The sequence below is a fragment of the Malassezia restricta genome, chromosome I (genome assembly GCF_003290485.1).
Source record: "Malassezia restricta chromosome I, complete sequence".
Lineage (NCBI taxonomy): Eukaryota > Fungi > Basidiomycota > Malasseziomycetes > Malasseziales > Malasseziaceae > Malassezia > Malassezia restricta.
The window spans coordinates 605,341-624,400 of NC_040193.1; the positions used below are offsets into that span (position 1 = coordinate 605,341).

The window sequence follows — 19,060 nt, forward strand, 5'->3', positions numbered from 1 at the left end:
TCCGTACCTTACCACCATCTTTTTCGGCCGAAATCATTCTCAGCGCTGACAGAATGCCGTGGACGTCTTGTCCAACGTGTGACTTCCATTGCCGACACTTTTGCGTCAGTGCAAGGGCTCCTGGAAACGCAGTACAGGTCCATGGAGTCACGTCCACCAACTATGCGCGGGCCGTCGCCACGTCCGCCTGCTGGTTTTACGGGTCCGTCCACGCAGACGGGACGACCACGGCCACCTCAGCCTCAGCGCAGCCCTGCGCCTCCATCTGGCACGACAGGCGTGCGTCCAGCACAAGGGCCCATCAGCGGACGTCGTAGTCCTATGCCTCCAACGCGTCCCATTATGCATGGAAGTCGCTCGCCTGCACCCGGCACTCGCCCGTCTATGCAGCCTGCAAGGTCACCTGCGCCTGGCTCCCGTCCACCAACATCGCCCGCGCGCCCGCCAACGCAGAGTGTGCGACCAGGCATACCGCCATCACGCTCACCTGCTCCTACCATGCGTCCATCGCCAGCCCGCTCGCCCATGCCCCGTCGCACTGCTGTCACGCCTCAACCAGGCATGCAAACTTCTCCGACCAAGTCTCAGGCACCTGTTCGGCGGATAGGCGCAATCAGTCCACGCCCAGGTCCGCCTGTGCGTCCAAATTCCGCCATGACAGCACCAGGTGCACCTGTAGCAGGTAATACTGCTGCTGCAGTGCGCCCTGTTGCACCACCACCATCAGGTCCGGCGCGTTCAAAGCGTGCTGCTCGTGCATATCACCAGGACGCGTCCGCGGCACCTGCATCCTCGGGCTGGAACGATGTCATAGCTCAGCCTCCTCCCCCTCAAGCAGCTTGGCAGCAACAAGCGGCCGCTCGAGTTGACTACCGAGCCGCGCAGGCACCGCAACCCCCGCCTGATGACAGCCTTGATTCAGCGCTTGATCAGATGCCTGGCTATCGCAACGTTTTGTCTCAATCGCAGCAAGCATCGAATTTGGCGGCCATGCGGTCCAGTCGACAAATGCATCCTTCTGCTGTCGCGAGTGGCGTGGCCGCCGCTGGTGCCATGCCCCAGACAGGCGCTCAGGACCGTGGAGCTCGCCCTAAGATCGATCCAGATCATATCCCCAGTCCTGTTGATGCACAACATGCGGATCAGCAATTCTTTTACCACGACATGTTTGGAACCTGTAGTCGGGAAGGCATGCCGCTAAGCACAACCAACTTTGCCGCTATGGACCAGGGTAACTGCTCGCCCAAGTTTATGCGTCTGACAACGTATTGCATGCCTGCAACAGAAGAGGTTGCGAATGCATCACGAATGCCGATTGCATTGAATATACAGCCCTTCGCGCAGTTGCGATCTGACGAAGAACGCGTGCCTTTGGCCAATACGGGTGAATCTGGTCCTCCGCGCTGCAAAACGTGCCGCGCATACATTAACCCATGGTGTTTGTTCGTTGAGGGTGGTATGAAGTGGATTTGCAGCTTGTGTGGCGCTGCATCTGAGGTACCGCAGGACTACTTCTGCAACCTGGATATCAATGGTCGTCGTGCGGATCTTGAACTGCGTCCCGAGCTAACACACGGTTCAGTCGACTTTTGTGTGCCCAGAGAATATTGGGCTGTTCAGGCACCAACTGACGTGTCATCTATGCTGCCTGTGGCCTCGGTTGTGCCTGCGTACACCGCTGAGCTCTCTACATCAACAGGCTTGCAAGAGAGCATTGATCGTCTAGACAACTTGGACTCACATTCAGAGGGTACTAAGACAGCCGCCAAGGCCGCCAAGGCTGCGGGCCATGCTGCTCTCGACACTCTCAATCTAGGCAAAGGCCAAACGACTGTCCGCGCTCCACGACCACTGACGCACGTGTTTTTGATTGATGTGAGCTTCAGTTCAGTGCGCTGTGGAGCCCTGCAGACTTGTGTTCGAGCCATCAAGCAGGCATTGTATGGTACCGAAGTGCAGGCTTCCAACGAGTCTGGCGTGCCTGGCTTTGGACTTCCGCCGGGTAGTCAGGTCTGCATTATCACTTTCGATCAAGCGATGCACTTTTACAACCTTGACCCGAGTCTGGAACAGGCTCAGATGCTCATCATGGCTGATATGGAAGACCCCTTTATCCCCATCAGTGGTGGCTTGCTTGTCGATCCATGGGCGTCGCGTCATGTGATTGAGGGTTTGCTCAATGACCTTCCAAACAACTTTGCCAATTCAACGGTGGCAGAAGCCTCACTTGGTGCGGCGTCACGGGCAGCACAGGGCGTGCTCAATGGCATTGGCGGCCAGCTCAACATTTTCCTTTCGACAATTCCTACAGTTGGACCTGGTAAACTCAGGCACCGTGAAGACACAAAGCTATACGGAACCGATAACGAAAAAAATCTGTTTGGTCCACAGGATCCGTTCTATCTCAAGCTCGGCAACGAGTTCGCTCTCGCAGGTGTGGGTGTGAATGTGTTCTTCTTTCCAAGCCAGTACATTGACGTTGCATCTATCGGATACATGGCAGCTCAATCAGGTGGTCAAGTCTTCTTCCATCCCCGTTTCGATCCCGTGCGCGATGGCTCTCGCGTTATGGCAGAAGTCCAGCGCATTGTGCTTCGTGAGACGGCTTATAATGTCACGCTACGTATCCGTTGCTCGCCAGGTCTGCGTGTTGTCAAGCAATTTGGTGAATTCCATCTACACGGTGCCACAGATATTGAAACAGGTACTTGGGATGCCGACAAGACGTTTTCTGCGCTTATTCGCCATGACGGTCGCTTGGAAGAGTCTCGTGAAGCATACTTCCAATGCGCCATTCTCTACACTACAGCTACTGGTGAGCGTCGTGTGCGCTGTCACACACTCGCTACGCCTGTTTCATCTGTACTGGGCAATGTTTTCCGTTATGCCGACATGGATTCGGCCGTTGCGTATTATGCCAAAGAGGCTGCGACGCTTGCCCTCACTAAGCCACTCAAGGACGTGCGTAACTACCTCACGTCCAAGTGTGTTGCTATCTTACTTGCATATCGCCGCAACTGTGCATCTTCAACAAGTCCTGGTCAATTAATCTTGCCTGAAAGCTTTAAGCTCTTCCCTCTATATGTGCTTGCTTTGATCAAGAACAAGGCCATCAAGGGTGGCAATGTCACATCAGATGTACGTGTTTTCTTCTTCCGCCTCTTGCTATCGCAGAGTGTAGGCTCGATTATGACGCTCTTGTATCCACGCATGATGGCACTTCATACGCTTGGCCCTTCAGACGGTATGCCTGTTCAGCCGGCCGAGGGCCTTTCCCCAGAGAAGCAGGCTATCGATGACGCGCTACTAAAGGTTGTGCAGTTGCCTAACCCCATGCGCCCTGCCTTCATGCGAATGGAGCCGCATGGAGCATACTTACTCGACAATGGAGAATGGTGCTTGCTTTGGCTAGGCGCGAACATCAGTCCCAGGTTCCTGGAGGATTTGTACGGCGTCGCGTCCTTGGACGAACTAGATCCACGCATGACAACTTTGCCTGTGCTTCCCACCAAGCTTTCGAACCAAGTCCGTTCAATTGTTCAGGGTCTTGCTGACCTTCACGGAAAAGTGTCGCTCCAGGTTGTCATGGCGCGCCAGAACCGCGATGGTATGGAAGTCGAGTTTGCCAACAATCTTGTGGAGGACCAAAACAACGACGCCATGAGCTATGTCGACTACTTGTGTCATGTACACCGCGTCATCTCATCTGACATGAACTCTGGCCGTGAAGAAAAAGATGCAAGTGCGTCCCTGTGGAAAGGGTTTATCTAGATAGCCACAGGTCTCGAATCAAGTGTCTCGGTAACGACTCAATGCCGTGCGTCGCTTTGTCAGCTTTGGGTTTATGATCGAAGCCACGTGGTATGTCGAATGCACCTCCATAGACGCGCACAAGGTTGGTGTTAGGTACATATGAGCTGCACAAAGAAGGATGAGCGACTATCATCCGGTGAAGAGCAGTCGAAAAGTCCAGAATTATGGACGAGCTTAATTGCTGGTGGTTGTGCAGGTGCAACAAGCCGAACGATTGTGAGCCCTCTAGAACGATTAAAAAGTGCGTACCATCTAGTTTGAACGCAACACTGACTGTATCAGTTATTATGTATGTTTCATCCATGTATCCCAAACTCACACTACAGGCAAGTACAACCTCCATCAGCAGATGGAAAAAAGACATACCCTAATGTATGGCGAGGTCTGTCGCGGATATGGCAAGAAGAAGGGTTTCTCGGTTTCATGCGAGGAAATGGCCTCAACTGTTTGCGTATTGCGCCGTATAGTGCTGTTCAATTTGCAACGTATGAGCTTATGAAACGTATTTTTTCCCAGATACAAGGATCATCCAATATCAACGCCGATGGTACTACGAGGCCTTTGCATCAGCTTAGCACATCTGAAAAATTATTATCTGGTGCTGTTGCTGGATTCACCAGCGTTGTGTCCACGTATCCATTGGATCTTGTACGTTCCCGCATATCTATCGCATCCGCATCTATGTACACATCTGGAGGAAAAAGTAAGACTGTGCTTCCTCGTGTGCCTGGAGTGTGGGAAACTACACTGAAAGTGTATCGGGAAGAAGGCGGTATACGTGGTTTATATCACGGCTGTCTTGCTACTAGCTTGGGCGTAGCTCCCTACGTCGCATTTAATTTCTTCTTTTACGAAAGTGCGCGTTCTTTTCTGACAAAGTCTGATGGTACACCACCTAGCTCTATCACAAAACTATTTATCGGTGCTTTTGCTGGAAGCGTAAGCCAGACATTGACATATCCTGTGGATGTCGTTCGCCGTCGTATGCAAGTTTCCGGGATGAAAAATTCTAGTCTTGGTGTCCAGGACAAGAGCGGCCTTGATTCTCTCCGCAACATGGTCGCTCAACATGGTATCCGTGGTCTGTACCATGGGCTCTTACCCAACCTTCTAAAAGTGGCACCATCAACAGGTGCTTATTTCCTCACTTATGATCTTGTAGTCAGTGCCTTGAAGCGCCTTCATGAGTACAAGTAAAGCACTCGTCTGCCCCATTACAACGTTAAATGTCTAATATGTCTACAACATCGAAAAAAATTACCGGGCATACTCATCGAAACATAATTTAAAGCGGTGGATATTTAGCAAAATGGTTGAGAGTAGTGTCTTGTCTGTAACTTTAAAGGGTATAACTTATTGATGCGAAGGCATGGAGCCTTCTCTAGCCATAGAAAAATGCTGCTGAAGATTTGAACGCGGCATCGATCGTGGGCCATGCAATTGCCGTGGAATATCATTCCAATGGGGTTGCTCAGGCATTAGAATAGGTCCGCGACTCGAGCTTGGCATGTTGTGGTACAAATGAGACCCCTGACTATTCACTGGAGTCATTATTCCTGAATCTTGGGCCGCAAAAAACATATTATATCTCTCAGCAGAGGCGCCCGATGTACTTGCTGACGCAGGATGGCTTCCTGTTATCGATAAGGGATGGGTTTTGTGCACGTCACTGCTCAGCGGTGTTACAGCGCTCGCATCAGACAGACTTATCGCTGAATCATTTGGTTGCATCAATGGGAACTTCGACGAGTCAGACAAAGGAGGAGGACGTGTCCATGCACCAGCATTTGCTTCGGGACCAGTCATTTGGCTTCCATGGGAAGCATGGGGGTGTCTTACTGCTGCATAGTTGGCTTCATTGTCATCATTACGCTTCGCACGCCAAACGTAAAAGGCCAGGCCTGCAAGTACAGCCACGCCTAGAATCACACCAATGACAGTGCCTGCGATTGCGCCACCAGACATGCCATTTTGTTCGTCGCTATCATACGTCGTGCCGTACGGAGCTGCTTCATTGGTAAAGTGTGGGTTTAACACAGGATCAGGAAGGGGAGCAGGGGTAAAGCCTGCCTTGAGATCGAATGGGACCGAGCCTAAATCCTTTCCACCAAGGAACACATACTTGCCTTTACTTGGAATACCATTTACTGTCACGAAAAGTAATGCGGGTCCTGGGACAAAAATGTTCATATTCGAAGGCATAGGATTGACGATAAACGTCACAGAGCCGTTCTTGTTCACGACGTATGAATTTTCGAGTTGCAAAGAACGTTGACCGAAGTTCACAGCGTGTGTCGAAAAACCAGGACGAATCACCATGATCTTGGTGTTATTTGCCATCGCGTTGGCATTTTTGTTGGGATTCATGTAATGCGCATCCACTGTGATATTAAATGAATCACCGCCATATTTGATTACCTCAGGCATCCCCATTGGTTCAGGTCGTCGTTCAAAGTAGTACGATGGATACCACTGCTCCAATGCATATGTCGTGTTGAATGCTTCGTACTTAGTATCAAGTTGGTCATTTGGAGGCAGGTATGACACATCCATATGAGGGTTGGACCCAGCGACAAGAACGGAGCCATCTGGAACCAAGATTGCTGACGAATGATACAATCTTGCGATTTTTGACGATCCATAGTCTGCATATTCGAGCCGTTTGCCTTGAGGTCGCTCAGGGTCGTATAGTACGGGTCGATATGTCGGCATTTGGCTCATTCCCTCAAGATGAACAGTGTTACCATTCATATCCTTTACTGTGTTCCATGTAGTGTTTCCATAACCAGCCACACCTCGCGACGCACCATTCACAATTACCATTTGTCCTGTAGGCAAATGGATAAATTGACCCATACTGCGGGGTTCTGGAAGTTTTTCTTCACGGACATACCCCACGTTCTTTTTAATCCTTCCATCAGCATCTTCTGGCGTGATAGATGAGCAATCATCGCTGCCGGCGCGCTCGAACATGTTGACCCGTGGTGCAGTGAAATCACCCCATTCTTCATCCGTTGCATTGTTGAATCCACCGCAAAACAGGATAGTTGGTGTATATTTATTTTTTGGCGTAAGCGGAAGCATAGCCGTGGCACCAGAAGCAGGATACACACGTACAATACGGTCGGGCATATCAGGCAAGTCATGGAATTTATCCTTTGTCCAATCCCAAATGGTTGTACTGTAATTAGCTTGCATAAAAATCCGACCTGATGGAAGCAAATAAGTATGTGCATACATGTTGAGACCACTTGTTTTGACCATAAAATCGTGGACAGCCGGCTTCGGCTTATTGTCACGAGGCCAAAATTCATAGGATGGATTAGCGCCGCCTTGATCCCATACACCTGCCTTGGGATTTGAACTCGATGTGGCATACACGGGATCCACGTTGGGATAGTTTCGGTTAATAAAGCCACCACTTGTGGCGCCACCAATCATTACAACAGAGCCATCTGCCAGACCTTCGATCGCAGGGTACCAACGAGGCGAGTCCATTTGGTTAGGACTGTCAAAATCGTCGATCCACTTTAGCTTGGAGCTATCCGCATTCGGCTGCATCATTCGAACAACGCGACGTCCGTCCATATCATTGTATGGAGGAGCGGGTCCATTTAAGTTCATAGAGCCATCACTGTTCTTGACATTTATACCACCGTAGCTAATAGCACTGTTGCCACCAGCTACAATATATGACCCATTACCTAGCGTAGTGCCTGCAGCACAAAATGGATTTGTTGTGGCATCAATTCCACGAACAGAATAGTCGCTCAGCTGCACAAGAGATGCCCATGTAGGTCGTCCTGAAGCCGTTTTCTTTTTATTGTTCTCAACTTTGTCGAATATAAACGCCGTATCCTCATTAGCGAGGCCTAACATCATGGCAGATGCAAGGGAGTCTTGCGCTACAACTCTGTATTGTAATTTAAACGACTCATTTTTGCCAGAGGCCAATACACTGCCCACTGTATTTAGCATGGCCATTAGAAAGAAAAAACGAGCACACAGCATGGGACACCGTTAATTATGCTCTTTAAAGTTGGCTGATTATATGTATGGAACGTAGACGATGTCGAGCAGGGTTGCGGTTGTTCGCACAAAATACTGCGCTGGACAGATCAAGTGTTTGTGTCTCATTCAGGTACGAATGTGCCACTTGTCAGACGGTGCTGCATTGAACTGCGCCAATACCGTATTTGTGCCACGCCACAACACTTGTTCACACCACTTTGCATACATAGTTCAACTTATCCACTACAATGGCAGTTTTTTTCAATAGAGATTGGTGGTAGATAATTCAAGTCATGCCACATTAGCAAATCAAAAGTCTCTCTGGTATCTTATTGATAAAACGGGGTGCAGGCATCTGCGTGATCAGCAAGTTGGGGCCCATTGCTGACTCATGAAAGCCCGCTGCCGGTGCCAGAGACTATCGGCCGGGAATAGACGGTTCGTATCCGGCCGAATGCTTGCGGCTGCTGGCTAGGTGAGTCTAACGAGCCCTCAACGCTCGCACGCTCGCGTAGTAGCTCTCTGTTGCTGATTCACAAGCCCAGGGTTGTAGTAAGACTTTGCTGAAGTGGTGGTCCCTTATTTCTTGACCCTTTTTTCTGTTGTCTATTTTTTTATAATCTCTCTCGCTGTGCTGTGGACCCTCATTCCATTGATCATCTGGTCATTGCTCAACTTCTCTCCGTGTTCCGTTCCCTTGTTATCGTAACGATCTCCAAGTATGGCTAAGGTGTACGTTGGCAATCTAAGCTGGAATACAACCGATGATGGACTCGCACAAGCATTTAGTCCGTTTGGCCAGCTCACTGACTATATCGTGATGAAGGACCGGGACACTGGTCGCTCACGCGGTTTTGGTTTCGTCACATTCATGACCCAGCAGGAAGCTGATGCAGCCATTATGTCCATGAATGAAAAGGAGCTCGATGGACGTCGAATCCGCGTCAATATGGCAAACTCACGTCCATCAATGATGCATGGGGGTCTTACCGGTGCTAGTTTGGGATACAGTGGCCTAACCGGCGGATACGGTGCTGGTGCTTACAATGCCGCTCAGAGTGGCTTTGGCACGTATGCTCAAATGCCTACTGGCTATGCTTATGGCCAAGCATACCCTGGCTACCAACAACAACCCTATGGTGCCCAGATGACTTCGCCTGTTCAGACCGCCCCGGCTGTCTACCCGCCACCCCCAGGATATGCGCCCCAACATACTGCATATTCTTACGGTGGACAACAATTTGCTCCGCAACTCTCGCAGGTTTCTCAGAATGCGTCTCCTCATATACAAGGATACGGCAATCAAGGTTATTGATTTGTAACCATGTATGCTAACTGCTGGATTATCTTCGACTAGTAATATTATCGGTCCAAGGCATGCATGTGCACTTAATGCACTGGGAATATTCTCCGTTTATGATGACTCCTTTCCCCTCTACCCTTGTGTGCGAGAACTTTTTCATCTTTGTCCATGCCTCTTTATGGTCCACTCCATTGTGTAGTAGAACCAACCATACGATAATTTCATTTCTGGCAAGCCGCTTCTATGTCTCTATATTTTCATGTGCTGTTTGAGTGAAGGACAATCACAACTGTGTGCGCTAATGCCAAGTATGAGCCGCGATAGAGAACGACGAAGGTCTACGCATGAATGCTGGTCCCCCTTTGAGGGCCGAAAAAATTTTGTAGACACCTGTTCGTTCACCTCTGGAATTCTGCACCGACTGTATACAAATGCATGCACATGGCACAATGACATCCTAGGGCAGCTACATTTTTGTGCGTGGATAAGCGAACTAGCTCAGTTTAGATCACAGAGTAGACGCGGACAATATCGTCGCTGTAGCCAGCAAACAGCGTCTGGCCGTCTGCCGACCACGCGAGCGACAGACACTGAGGCTCCTGGGCGTTCTTGCCGAGACCGGGGAACTCGGGCTTGAGTTCGTCCACAATCGACTTGCTCTCGAGGTCGAAGATCTTGATGCACGAAGCAGTGGCAGCGCAGAGCCAGTAGCGGTTCGGTGAGAACACGAGCGCATTCACAACGTCACCAGCCTCAAGCGAGTAAAGGTGCTTGCCGTCCGAAAGTTCCCAGAGCATCGTGACGCCGTCCTTGCCACCAGAGGCGCACAGAGAACCGTCTGGCGAGACTGTAACAGTGTTGATGTAACCCTGGTGGCCGTAGTGGTTGGTCATAAGCTTGCAGCGGTTAAGCTCCCATACCTGTCCTGTTAGTCTCCACTCATGCATTGTATCCAATACCGCATTGGGACCAGTAGAGGGTAAGCAAAAGTATGTGACATGTTACCACGGGTGTTGGGATACGTGCTCAGTGATCTTGGTGGTTTGGGTTGTTCTCATCGATTCGCATGTAGGAATCTCCATAGTAGCAAATATTAACATTCCTCTTCATCGCACAAGATCATATGCAACCAACAACCCGACATGTCACATTTAACCCTTACACTCTTACTGCGTCCACAATGCTGTATTGATGTAAATGACGTACCTTAACGACCTTATCCCAGCCAGCCGACACGATGGCGGGGTTCTCTGGGCTGGGGCTGAAGCGAACGCAACTGACCCACTCGGTGTGACCGTCCTCGGTGATGTTGAACTTGCAGTCACCCAGCGTGTTCCACAGCTTAATGGTGCGGTCACGGCTACCCGAGACAATCTGACGGTTGTCAGGGCTAAAGCTAACGCTCAGGACATCACCAGTGTGTCCCACAAAGCGGCGCGTCGTCATGCCGGTGTTGAGGTCCCATAGACGGAGAGTCTTGTCCCACGAGGCCGACAGAGCAAACTGACCATCCGACGAGATCACGACATCCGACACGAAGTGGTTGTGACCGTGCAGGATCTTCTTTGGGTAGCCGTAGTTGGTGTCATCACGCGACAACTGCCACACAATGATGGTCTTGTCACGAGAAGCAGTCAGCAGAAGGTCTGGGTTCTCCTGGGATGTAGCAATGGCAGTAACCCAGCCCTTGTGGCCAGACAGGCTACCCTTGTAAGTGAGCGACTCAGACCTGAATCTCTGTTAGTTCTGTTCCAAATCTAAGCTTCGTCGATTTGTGATACACACATGTCAGAGGGTTCTAGACGGTGCTAGTGGTGGTACAAGCAATCGAATATCGCTGCTTGCTGTGCAGGACACTCGTCGACGGACTTCTGACTTGCTGCGTATGATTGGGTCGCGTGCATTTGAAGAAACTATATTTTTGGAGAACACTCGAAGATCACATGACATCATGTAGTTTTATTCGGCCGACGCATTTGACCTAGCGTGCGCCGTCCTGGAAGTGCCGGCGGCGTGCCTCTTTTTGTAGCGTCACACTCGTTGCATCACCATGGCGCCTAAGATCGACCCTAACGAAGTGAGGATCATTTACCTCCGTACAACTGGTGGTGAAGTCGGTGCTCCATCTGCATTGGCTCCTAAGATCGGTCCGCTCGGTCTGGTACGTGTTCACACTGTTGTTGCTTGCCGCGTGCATGCTACAGCTGGAATGTGAGAATCAGGGTACTAACTACGACAGGCCCCCAAGAAGGTTGGTGAAGATATTGCCAAGGCTTCGAGTGAGTGGAAGGGTCTCCGCGTGACAATCCAGCTCACGGTCCAGAACCGTCAGGCTGCTGTCGCCGTGGTGCCCTCGGCCTCGTCCCTCGTGATCAAAGCCTTGAAGGAGCCTCCGCGTGACCGCAAGAAGGTTAAGAACGTGGCTCACAGTGGCAACATCCCTCTCGATGAGATTATTGAAATTGCCCGGACGATGCGCTACAAGTCGTTTGGCCGCACTCTTGCCAGCACGGTCAAGGAAATTCTTGGTACGTGCCAAAGTGTTGGCTGCACTGTCGAAAAGAAGCCTCCGCACGATGTGATTGAGGGCATCGACGAGGGCTCGATCGAGATCCCTGAGGAGTAAATCTGTGAATTCTCTCCGTCATGCATGATGGCTGGTCGATGATGAATGATGCGACTGCCTGCTGTAGCTCTGGATTGATGGCGAACCCCTAGATCCATGATGCTTTCTCTGTTTAGTATTACAAAGCACTTGCAGATGCCGTCAATTAGATATATGGCTCTGCTAGCATGCCTATCCCCAAAAGCAATGTAATACTGATTGATTCATGTTGGTATGTGTGACTAAGTGTGTAGCAGATATTCGTGCGTTGGTGCGTGCAAGTGGCCATCTTTGTAGGTTAGGTGTCCTGCACTTTTCCAAAGGCATGGCAGTCTGGACAAAAGGCCCAGAGTTCTGAGCTCTCGTGGCCGGTGTCCCTCACGGATAGTCGTGGTATGCTTCGGCAATGCGGACCATGAACACCGTTGGCTGCTTTGTCCATGTTTTCATCCATATCATCTGAATTCATCATGGGCTCCATATTCGTGGGTGGCTCGAGCAGGCAAGGTACAGAGTGCTGAGGCCGCTTACCCCAAACATGCATGGGTATATCGCGTTGTCTTGATCCACCCACACCCATAGATGCCAGTACTGCCTGATCAAGATCTTTTGGTATAGGATAAAACTCAGCAAATTCATTAGATCCAGCTAAGGTTTGCTGAGTTCGCGGCGTTGAAATGGGTTGCGAACACAGTGAATCGACTTTCTCTGAGCAAAATGGGCTGGTGGAAGCGTCTTCATCATTATGGAATTTGCGCTTAATGCTCCGAGAGGGGCTTGGTTGGTGAGATTGAACAGGAGACTGTGGGTATCCATGCACCATGCAGTTATACATTTTGATATGTACGTCGTAACCAAGCCAAAATAATTGTCGTCTGACCAAAATTATGCATGCATGTAACGTTGTCGTCGCTGGAGATGTATGAGACCCTGTGACAACGATAAAAATTTGGCTGGCACCTTCACAACTGAAGGGAAAACGGAAGTGAAGAAGCTGGTTGAGTCTCTTTGACCCAAACAGGTTGGATGGCAAGATCTGCGCTTGACGAAGCTCGGGCCTTATGTCTCAGCCGTGTTTCGGAAATCTCATGTCTAAGCACGCGCATTTTCTGCACGCGTAGATTGTCATAAAATTAAATCGGTGCTTCGCCTAACGCGACACTCGTAAAAATTTATGTCTTCGTTGTGAGCCCCGCTCCCAAAGTGCGGCAGCAGTCTTTTGCTATGATGAAATGTAGGGCGGGGCGCGTATCGTCGTCATGAGCTAGATAATGATGTCTTTATAGAGTGGTGTTGGATTCTGTTCGGGAATAACACGTTTTGGCTTTCTCGCTGAGCACGGACACAAGTCCAACGTAATGTAAGCCAAAGACTTTGGGCCCCAAACATCGGTGAGCCAAGGTTAAGCTTGATGTGTGACGGGCAGAAAATGACACGTGTCGAGCCAATGTATGCGGAGCGAGCGCATTGACCTCGTATGACGCGTCGCGTTCCTTGTCATCATGACTTTTCGTACAGAGACTGTGCAGTGTACAGTATTCCCCATACAAAAGTATTCACGCGAAGGCAGAGTCAGTCAGCAGGCGCAAGTGCTAGGCACCCGGGATGAAGAGCCCCAAGCATACCACAAATCCACGGGCTGGGAGCATCTATCGCTTCAGCCACTAACTTGTCGAGTGGCATTGCATTATAGAGACCCAGATACATGTATTACTATGCTTTCGGTCGAGTGGATTCCCCCCAATGCTGTCTCAATAGTACTTGTGCGTACGCCAGATGCTGCTTATTCACAGGAATCTCTATGTTTGCAAGGCGCCTGTTCGAGCCACGAAAACTCAAGTGTACAAATCACATACCACGGCACACGCATAGGTGTACGGTACACAGGAGAGCCGGATGCACGAGCATGTCGACCTTTGCGCCGATTCCAGCTACAACTTCACGATGCACACGATACACGAGCGCTCGTCTCGCTCATTGAGCACAAATGTACCTGTGTACCTGCTCAAATCGACACATCGATAAGCAAGACGCTCACACCGCCATCGACACCAGTACCCGTAGAGCGCGGTGTTCACTCAACTATTCTCACACCTCCATTGCGGCAATCAGCACGGTCGGCGCGTGCGATCCGGGGGCATACATTCGATGACTAAAGATAGATAGGACCCACCTCGGTGGGCAGGAGCTGCTCCGCGAGTCTTGTGTTTGGACCAAGGTGCTGGCATTTCCTTGATATGCAGCGCCGTGCGCAGCAAAATTCGAACAAAGCGTCTTTGACTCGCGTTAGATCTTCGCTTATGACGACAGCACTCACTGAGGGTGAGTCTCGCCATGAGTATCCTCGCCGACTAAGCGAGATACCCGTGCGCAGCAGATCGGGTACCAACATTGAGGCGCTTTTGCGGCGCCAGCGAAAGCGCAGTAACTCTCGTGCGCGAATGCGTGAAAAAAGAAACCGAGAAGCAAGTGATTCTCAGTGGGACAGCTCTAGCGTGTCCTCTGGCGATGAAGAGAATGGACAGATGCTGGAAGTACAAGCCAAGCTCCCTCCGCGGGGATCGCCAACCGGGCGCTCGGCGGCTGCAAAACCACCGCCTACGCCACCAGTGCCCGAGACTGCTCCGCTACCGCCACCGGCCTCGGCGCCGGCCACACCCAAACTCGCACGTTCACAATCATCTACCGCTTCGATTCACTCCTTTTTCCAAGGTCATACGAAACAAACGGCAGCAGCACCCGTGGTGAATAAGCAAACTGTATCAAGTGGCGCACATGGTGTGGATGATGATACCATGGATATGTCGCAGCACTCCGCCACCTCACATGCTGACGAAGGTCTTTACATGCACCATGGTGGGAGCACATCTAGTGTCACGCTCGACAGAATGAACAAGATGACCGCGACGGGGCGCATACCCATCATGACTTCTTTACCGCAAGAGCTCGACCTACCACTCCGTCGTTCTATGAGCACGCAGTCCCTTCACGAACCCACGGGCCTTCGGCAGAGTGCCTCGCAGCAACAACTGAGTCAATTGCTGACCGGTCAGGCATCGGCTCGCGCTCCACAGACTGCCGCATCACGCATAAGACCACCCGGCCGCATAGCTGCCTCCTCTATTGCGCATTTACTGATAGGCTCTCGCCATCATACCGACAAGGGGTCCAAGCCGGTTGTGTCCCGCTTCTCCGAACCGACCCAGTCTGCGAGTGCTGCGAGTCTGGAAAGAAGCCGTCGTCTGACGAGCTCAGGTGCATTCCATGGTTTGAACGGGTCACTGGGCCGAGTTGTGAGTGTTGATGTACCTCCTAGCTCCGTTTTTAGTGCGTCGTTCGTGGATCGTGTGCAGCACCACATTGATATGGATGCACCACCAACTGAGCGGGACCGCATGCAGCACCGCTACTTGTTGGACTATGGACTGAGTGGCCCACCGATTGACTGTGCGACATTAAGCCAGGCTGAGCTTACGCCGTGTCTTGAGTCCGGCGTGTTCCTTGAGGAGCATGAGCAGGCGCGGAACTGGCACAGTACTGCGCCGCGCCGCATGCTGCTGGTGCCTGACTCGACGACCACGCTGGGACCCAACATGATCCCATTCCATTTCATTCACGCACTCACATCGACATTGGATCATGCGCTAGCACTAGACCATGCCGAGGTACCAGCCATGGCGTCGCTGCTGCCGGGCGTGTCTGAGCGCCTCGATGACGAGTGCGACCCGACTTTGACGTCCTCGCCGTCGTCACGCGAAGGTGCCCACTATATTGATAATATCTCAATGCGTGCTATCGCATACACTGCCCAGGCTGTGTCCGTACAACGTTCTCACACAGTGACGCGCCGCTTTGCGGATCCGCTGAGGTCGTCGCTCGGTCGCGTTGTGCGTCTCTCGGGCTATGCATCACAGCTATCGTCGATGGAGCCCGAGACGCACTGGCATGCAAGGCATGCGTCACGATCGCCCCCAGACCATGTCAGCGTAGCCGCCGGAAGCCTGTCTGAGCATCTGCAGACGCTGGTGTCACAGTCCGAACGCCAAGCCCGAGCTTAGTCGTATCCGTTCGGGTTGTTCTTCTGCCAGTTCCACAGGTCACGGCACATATCGTCCAGCGATCGTGTGGCCTTGAAGCCCAGCTCACGCTCAGCGAGTGCAGGGTTGGCCGTCAGGTCGGGCACATCGCCAGGGCGGCGTTCCACAATGTCGTACGGGAACTCGTAGCCAGTGACTTTGCGCATCGCCTCGATCATGTTGAGCACACTCATGCCCACACCCTTTCCGAGGTTGAACGCACGGCACTTGCCGTGACCAGCCTCGGCGTGATCAAAGGTTGCGTCGTTGTCGAGCGCCACCATCGCATTCAGATGGCCCTCGGCCAGATCGAGGATGTGGATGTAGTCTCGCACACACGTGCCATCGGGCGTTGGGTAGTCGTTGCCAAACACCTTGAGACCAGGCTCACGGTACTTGCCGACGGCCATTTGTGCCAGCAGAGGCAGCAGGTTACCCGGCTTGCCGCGGGGGTCTTCTCCCATGCGGCCTGAGGGATGCGCACCTGCGGGATTGAAGTAACGCAACGTGATCGCACGCCACTTGGGGTTCGCAGCGCATACGTCGCGGATGATCATTTCGCAGATCTGCTTTGAGCGACCGTATGGGCTGTGCGGATCCATGGGCGTCGTCTCAGGAATAGGGATGGTCTCAGGTGCACCGTACACCGTGGCCGACGAGCTGTACACGAGACGCCGCGCATCGTACTTGTCCATCGCAGAGAGCAGATGCAGCAGACCTCCTACATTCACATTGTAGTAGTCAATCGGAATCTCGGAGCTCTCGCCCACCGCCTTGAGCGCACCGATCAGGATGACCGCATAGATACGATCGTGTTCGGGTCGGTCCGCAAACAGGCGCTCGACAGCCACTGGATCACGCAAATCAGCCTGGATCAACTCGATGCGGCAGTCCTCCTTCTCCTCCTCGGTCGCGTCGGCCGGCAGCTCACGCAGAGCTAGCTCCTCAATGCGGCGCACAGCCTCTGGCTTCGAGTTGTGAAAGTTATCAATGATCGTCACACGGAACTTTCGGGTGTTGAGCACAGTAAGTGCCACATGGCTACCGATGTAACCAGCACCGCCCGGGATCAAGATACGTTTTTTCTCAGCCATGATCGTCGTTCGAAGATTCCATGGCCTTTGGGCCACGGTTCAGTCGACGCGTGTCCGCGTTTTCCCGCCACGTGGCCATGATGCAGCCCGCTGAGCCCCCGCATCTGCTGCGCTTGTCTTCCCCACACCTTGGGCGATTATGCGTGTGGCGGCAGGACTGTATCGCGGAGGGACAAGCCGCGGTCTCATCTTCTCTGCCTCCGATTTGGCCATGTATTCACAGCGTGCACGCGAGTATATTATATGTTCCGCGATGGGATCACCGGACCCTGATCAGCGCCAAATTGATGGTGTTGGCGGAGGCGTCTCGTCTCTGTCTAAAGCAGCGGTTGTCTCCGTACCGTCTAGAGATCGGCACATGGTCAGGCTGAGCAAGATGGGAGAAGAGTGGGCGTTCCCAGGCGTGCCATGGGCTGACGATGTCGCACGTGCATGTGATGCTGAGACTGGCTACGACGCAGTCTATCGCTTCGGTCAGGTACCCGTCAGCGGCGGCACAGGCATCGACTGGTCTGCCACATGCGGCAATATGATGTCGGCTGTGGCCATACATACATATATGAAGTATTGGCGGCATTTCCGTCCATTCCTTCTGCATGTGGATCCAGGCGCCTCCTTTACGAAACTTCCCATGCGGATTCTGATGGCTAACTCAGGTGAGCGAGTGACGGTCCATGTGCCATTGGAGAAGAGAGGAGAGAATGCGTGGTTTTTATCTTCTGAAGCAGATACCCACATTGCTGGTGTTCCGGGGCTAGCACCGGGCATCCTGGTTGAGACGCCGTTGCCGTCTTCACCGTGGCCTACGGGAAGGCCGCTCGATACTCTTCGTCTTGGCGATCAAGATATACGCGTTTCGATCGTACAGGCGGGACTCCCTACTGTGTTTGTGCATGCGGCAGATCTTGGTGTATCGTCCGACCAGATCGTGCAACCCGCTCATGCTCTTGATACCGATACTCAATTGCACGAGCGAATCGAAGCACTCCGGTACCAGGCCGCCCAATGTGCCCCTGATCTCCAAAGGCAGTGGAGTATGTCTGCACCCAAGGTATGTCTCGTGCATCCCCGCACGGCTTACACCACGTCGGGCGGCACACATGTCCCAGCGAATGCTATGGACATACTTGTACGTGCCGTGTCTGTCGGCAATTTCCACCGCTCTATCATGGCAACGGCTCTGTCGGCTCTGGCTGTCGCATCCACTTGTCCTGATACTGTGGTGTATGAGGCGTATGCAGCTGGCGGGAGCATGCCGTGTGCGTCGTCAAAAGACCGCGCATCGTCGCTGCTCCATGCTTTTACGGTCGGCCAACCGGCCGGCACGGCACGTTCTATGGTTCGAATGAGCAAAGAAGATCCCACTCGTACTCCGACAGCTGTGGTCATGGAACGAACGGCGCGACGCATCATGCATGGCTTTGTAGACGTGCCGCCCCACGAGTTACTGCGCTCCAAGGGGACCTATTTTGGTCTGCCCTCGAATAGAAAGCACTGATTCACGATGCGACTGTATGTACGTGTTCAATCGTAGGAAAATGTCCCGTATGAGCATGCACTGCATCACACAATGAGAGACAACCGGACAGACACCCAGCCATGGCTTCCGTGTGTGTGGGAACGTGAGCGTTTGTGCGACAGACTACCTGAATCGCACCAAGCTTCGGCATCTTCAATGTTTCAGAAACGCATTCTTGAGGCTCACGCGCCATCCATGCATCAGGATCCATGAGACTTTCGGCAGAAAAGCCGCCATCGTCACGAGACGGCGTATCTGGTATCTCTGACGGCATCTCTCCCACCCATTCGAGTGGTTCAATCCATACTTCGACGTGGTCCAAAGACGTAGGTAGATGCATCGGCACATCCGTTGGTGCACGCTTAGCAGCTAGCATGGCGGCTGCCTTGGCCACACTGTATGCGTGCCACGCATCTCTTTCGGTGTGCCAAGTAGCATCACCTTGACGGAGACGGACCGTCCCAGACGCAGTACACTGAATTGACGCTGCACTATTAGCTTCATGCCATGGACGCCATAGAGCGCGCGACGTATGGACACCCCGCGTCATGCCAGCAGGACGCGTGGCGCGTCGCACGACGCTTGACAGGAGACGTGACATGTGGAGAACAACAGGAAGGGCTATATTCAACGAGACCA

The 19,060-nt window shown here is 52.3% G+C and overlaps 12 protein-coding genes across 12 annotated transcripts; 7 read left to right on the forward strand and 5 right to left on the reverse strand.

The window, feature by feature from the left end:
- Nucleotides 1-141: 141 nt before the first annotated feature.
- Nucleotides 142-3,771, forward strand: MRET_0358 (protein transport protein SEC24; the record flags this gene model as incomplete). Its single annotated transcript, XM_027626985.1, has 1 exon — nucleotides 142-3,771. The coding sequence occupies one exon, from the start codon at nucleotides 142-144 to the stop codon at nucleotides 3,769-3,771; it is 3,630 nt and encodes a 1,209-aa protein (XP_027482632.1).
- Nucleotides 3,772-3,912: 141 nt separating this feature from the next.
- MRET_0359 (solute carrier family 25 (mitochondrial phosphate transporter), member 23/24/25/41) lies at nucleotides 3,913-5,010 on the forward strand (the record flags this gene model as incomplete). The annotated part of the gene is made up of 3 exons (XM_027626986.1): nucleotides 3,913-4,054; nucleotides 4,096-4,102; nucleotides 4,140-5,010. 3 exons carry the CDS (start codon nucleotides 3,913-3,915, stop codon nucleotides 5,008-5,010), a joined length of 1,020 nt encoding a protein of 339 aa, XP_027482631.1.
- A 156-nt stretch (nucleotides 5,011-5,166) lies between these two features.
- Nucleotides 5,167-7,824, reverse strand: MRET_0360 (glyoxal/methylglyoxal oxidase; the record flags this gene model as incomplete). Its single annotated transcript, XM_027626987.1, has 1 exon — nucleotides 5,167-7,824. One exon carries the CDS (start codon nucleotides 7,822-7,824, stop codon nucleotides 5,167-5,169), a length of 2,658 nt encoding a protein of 885 aa, XP_027482794.1.
- A 721-nt stretch (nucleotides 7,825-8,545) lies between these two features.
- On the forward strand, nucleotides 8,546-9,139 carry MRET_0361 (glycine-rich RNA binding protein; the record flags this gene model as incomplete). The annotated part of the gene is made up of 1 exon (XM_027626988.1): nucleotides 8,546-9,139. One exon carries the CDS (start codon nucleotides 8,546-8,548, stop codon nucleotides 9,137-9,139), a length of 594 nt encoding a protein of 197 aa, XP_027482795.1.
- A 491-nt stretch (nucleotides 9,140-9,630) lies between these two features.
- MRET_0362 (guanine nucleotide-binding protein subunit beta-2-like 1 protein) lies at nucleotides 9,631-10,914 on the reverse strand (the record flags this gene model as incomplete). The annotated part of the gene is made up of 3 exons (XM_027626989.1): nucleotides 9,631-10,047; nucleotides 10,334-10,856; nucleotides 10,913-10,914. Coding segments are annotated over 3 exons (942 nt in total).
- A 263-nt stretch (nucleotides 10,915-11,177) lies between these two features.
- MRET_0363 (large subunit ribosomal protein L12e) lies at nucleotides 11,178-11,753 on the forward strand (the record flags this gene model as incomplete). Its single annotated transcript, XM_027626990.1, has 2 exons — nucleotides 11,178-11,288; nucleotides 11,367-11,753. The coding sequence occupies 2 exons, from the start codon at nucleotides 11,178-11,180 to the stop codon at nucleotides 11,751-11,753; spliced, it is 498 nt and encodes a 165-aa protein (XP_027482797.1).
- A 277-nt stretch (nucleotides 11,754-12,030) lies between these two features.
- MRET_0364 (uncharacterized protein) lies at nucleotides 12,031-12,567 on the reverse strand (the record flags this gene model as incomplete). Its single annotated transcript, XM_027626991.1, has 1 exon — nucleotides 12,031-12,567. One exon carries the CDS (start codon nucleotides 12,565-12,567, stop codon nucleotides 12,031-12,033), a length of 537 nt encoding a protein of 178 aa, XP_027482790.1.
- Nucleotides 12,568-13,234: 667 nt separating this feature from the next.
- MRET_0365 (uncharacterized protein) lies at nucleotides 13,235-13,888 on the forward strand (the record flags this gene model as incomplete). Its single annotated transcript, XM_027626992.1, has 2 exons — nucleotides 13,235-13,495; nucleotides 13,526-13,888. The coding sequence occupies 2 exons, from the start codon at nucleotides 13,235-13,237 to the stop codon at nucleotides 13,886-13,888; spliced, it is 624 nt and encodes a 207-aa protein (XP_027482791.1).
- Nucleotides 13,889-14,032: 144 nt separating this feature from the next.
- MRET_0366 (uncharacterized protein) lies at nucleotides 14,033-15,790 on the forward strand (the record flags this gene model as incomplete). The annotated part of the gene is made up of 1 exon (XM_027626993.1): nucleotides 14,033-15,790. One exon carries the CDS (start codon nucleotides 14,033-14,035, stop codon nucleotides 15,788-15,790), a length of 1,758 nt encoding a protein of 585 aa, XP_027482792.1.
- Nucleotides 15,787-16,902, reverse strand: MRET_0367 (UDP-glucose 4-epimerase; the record flags this gene model as incomplete). The annotated part of the gene is made up of 1 exon (XM_027626994.1): nucleotides 15,787-16,902. One exon carries the CDS (start codon nucleotides 16,900-16,902, stop codon nucleotides 15,787-15,789), a length of 1,116 nt encoding a protein of 371 aa, XP_027482793.1.
- Nucleotides 16,903-17,041: 139 nt separating this feature from the next.
- MRET_0368 (DUF453 domain protein) lies at nucleotides 17,042-18,400 on the forward strand (the record flags this gene model as incomplete). Its single annotated transcript, XM_027626995.1, has 1 exon — nucleotides 17,042-18,400. One exon carries the CDS (start codon nucleotides 17,042-17,044, stop codon nucleotides 18,398-18,400), a length of 1,359 nt encoding a protein of 452 aa, XP_027482788.1.
- A 1-nt stretch (nucleotide 18,401) lies between these two features.
- MRET_0369 (uncharacterized protein) lies at nucleotides 18,402-19,022 on the reverse strand (the record flags this gene model as incomplete). Its single annotated transcript, XM_027626996.1, has 1 exon — nucleotides 18,402-19,022. One exon carries the CDS (start codon nucleotides 19,020-19,022, stop codon nucleotides 18,402-18,404), a length of 621 nt encoding a protein of 206 aa, XP_027482789.1.
- Between the last annotated feature and the right edge of the window lie 38 nt (nucleotides 19,023-19,060).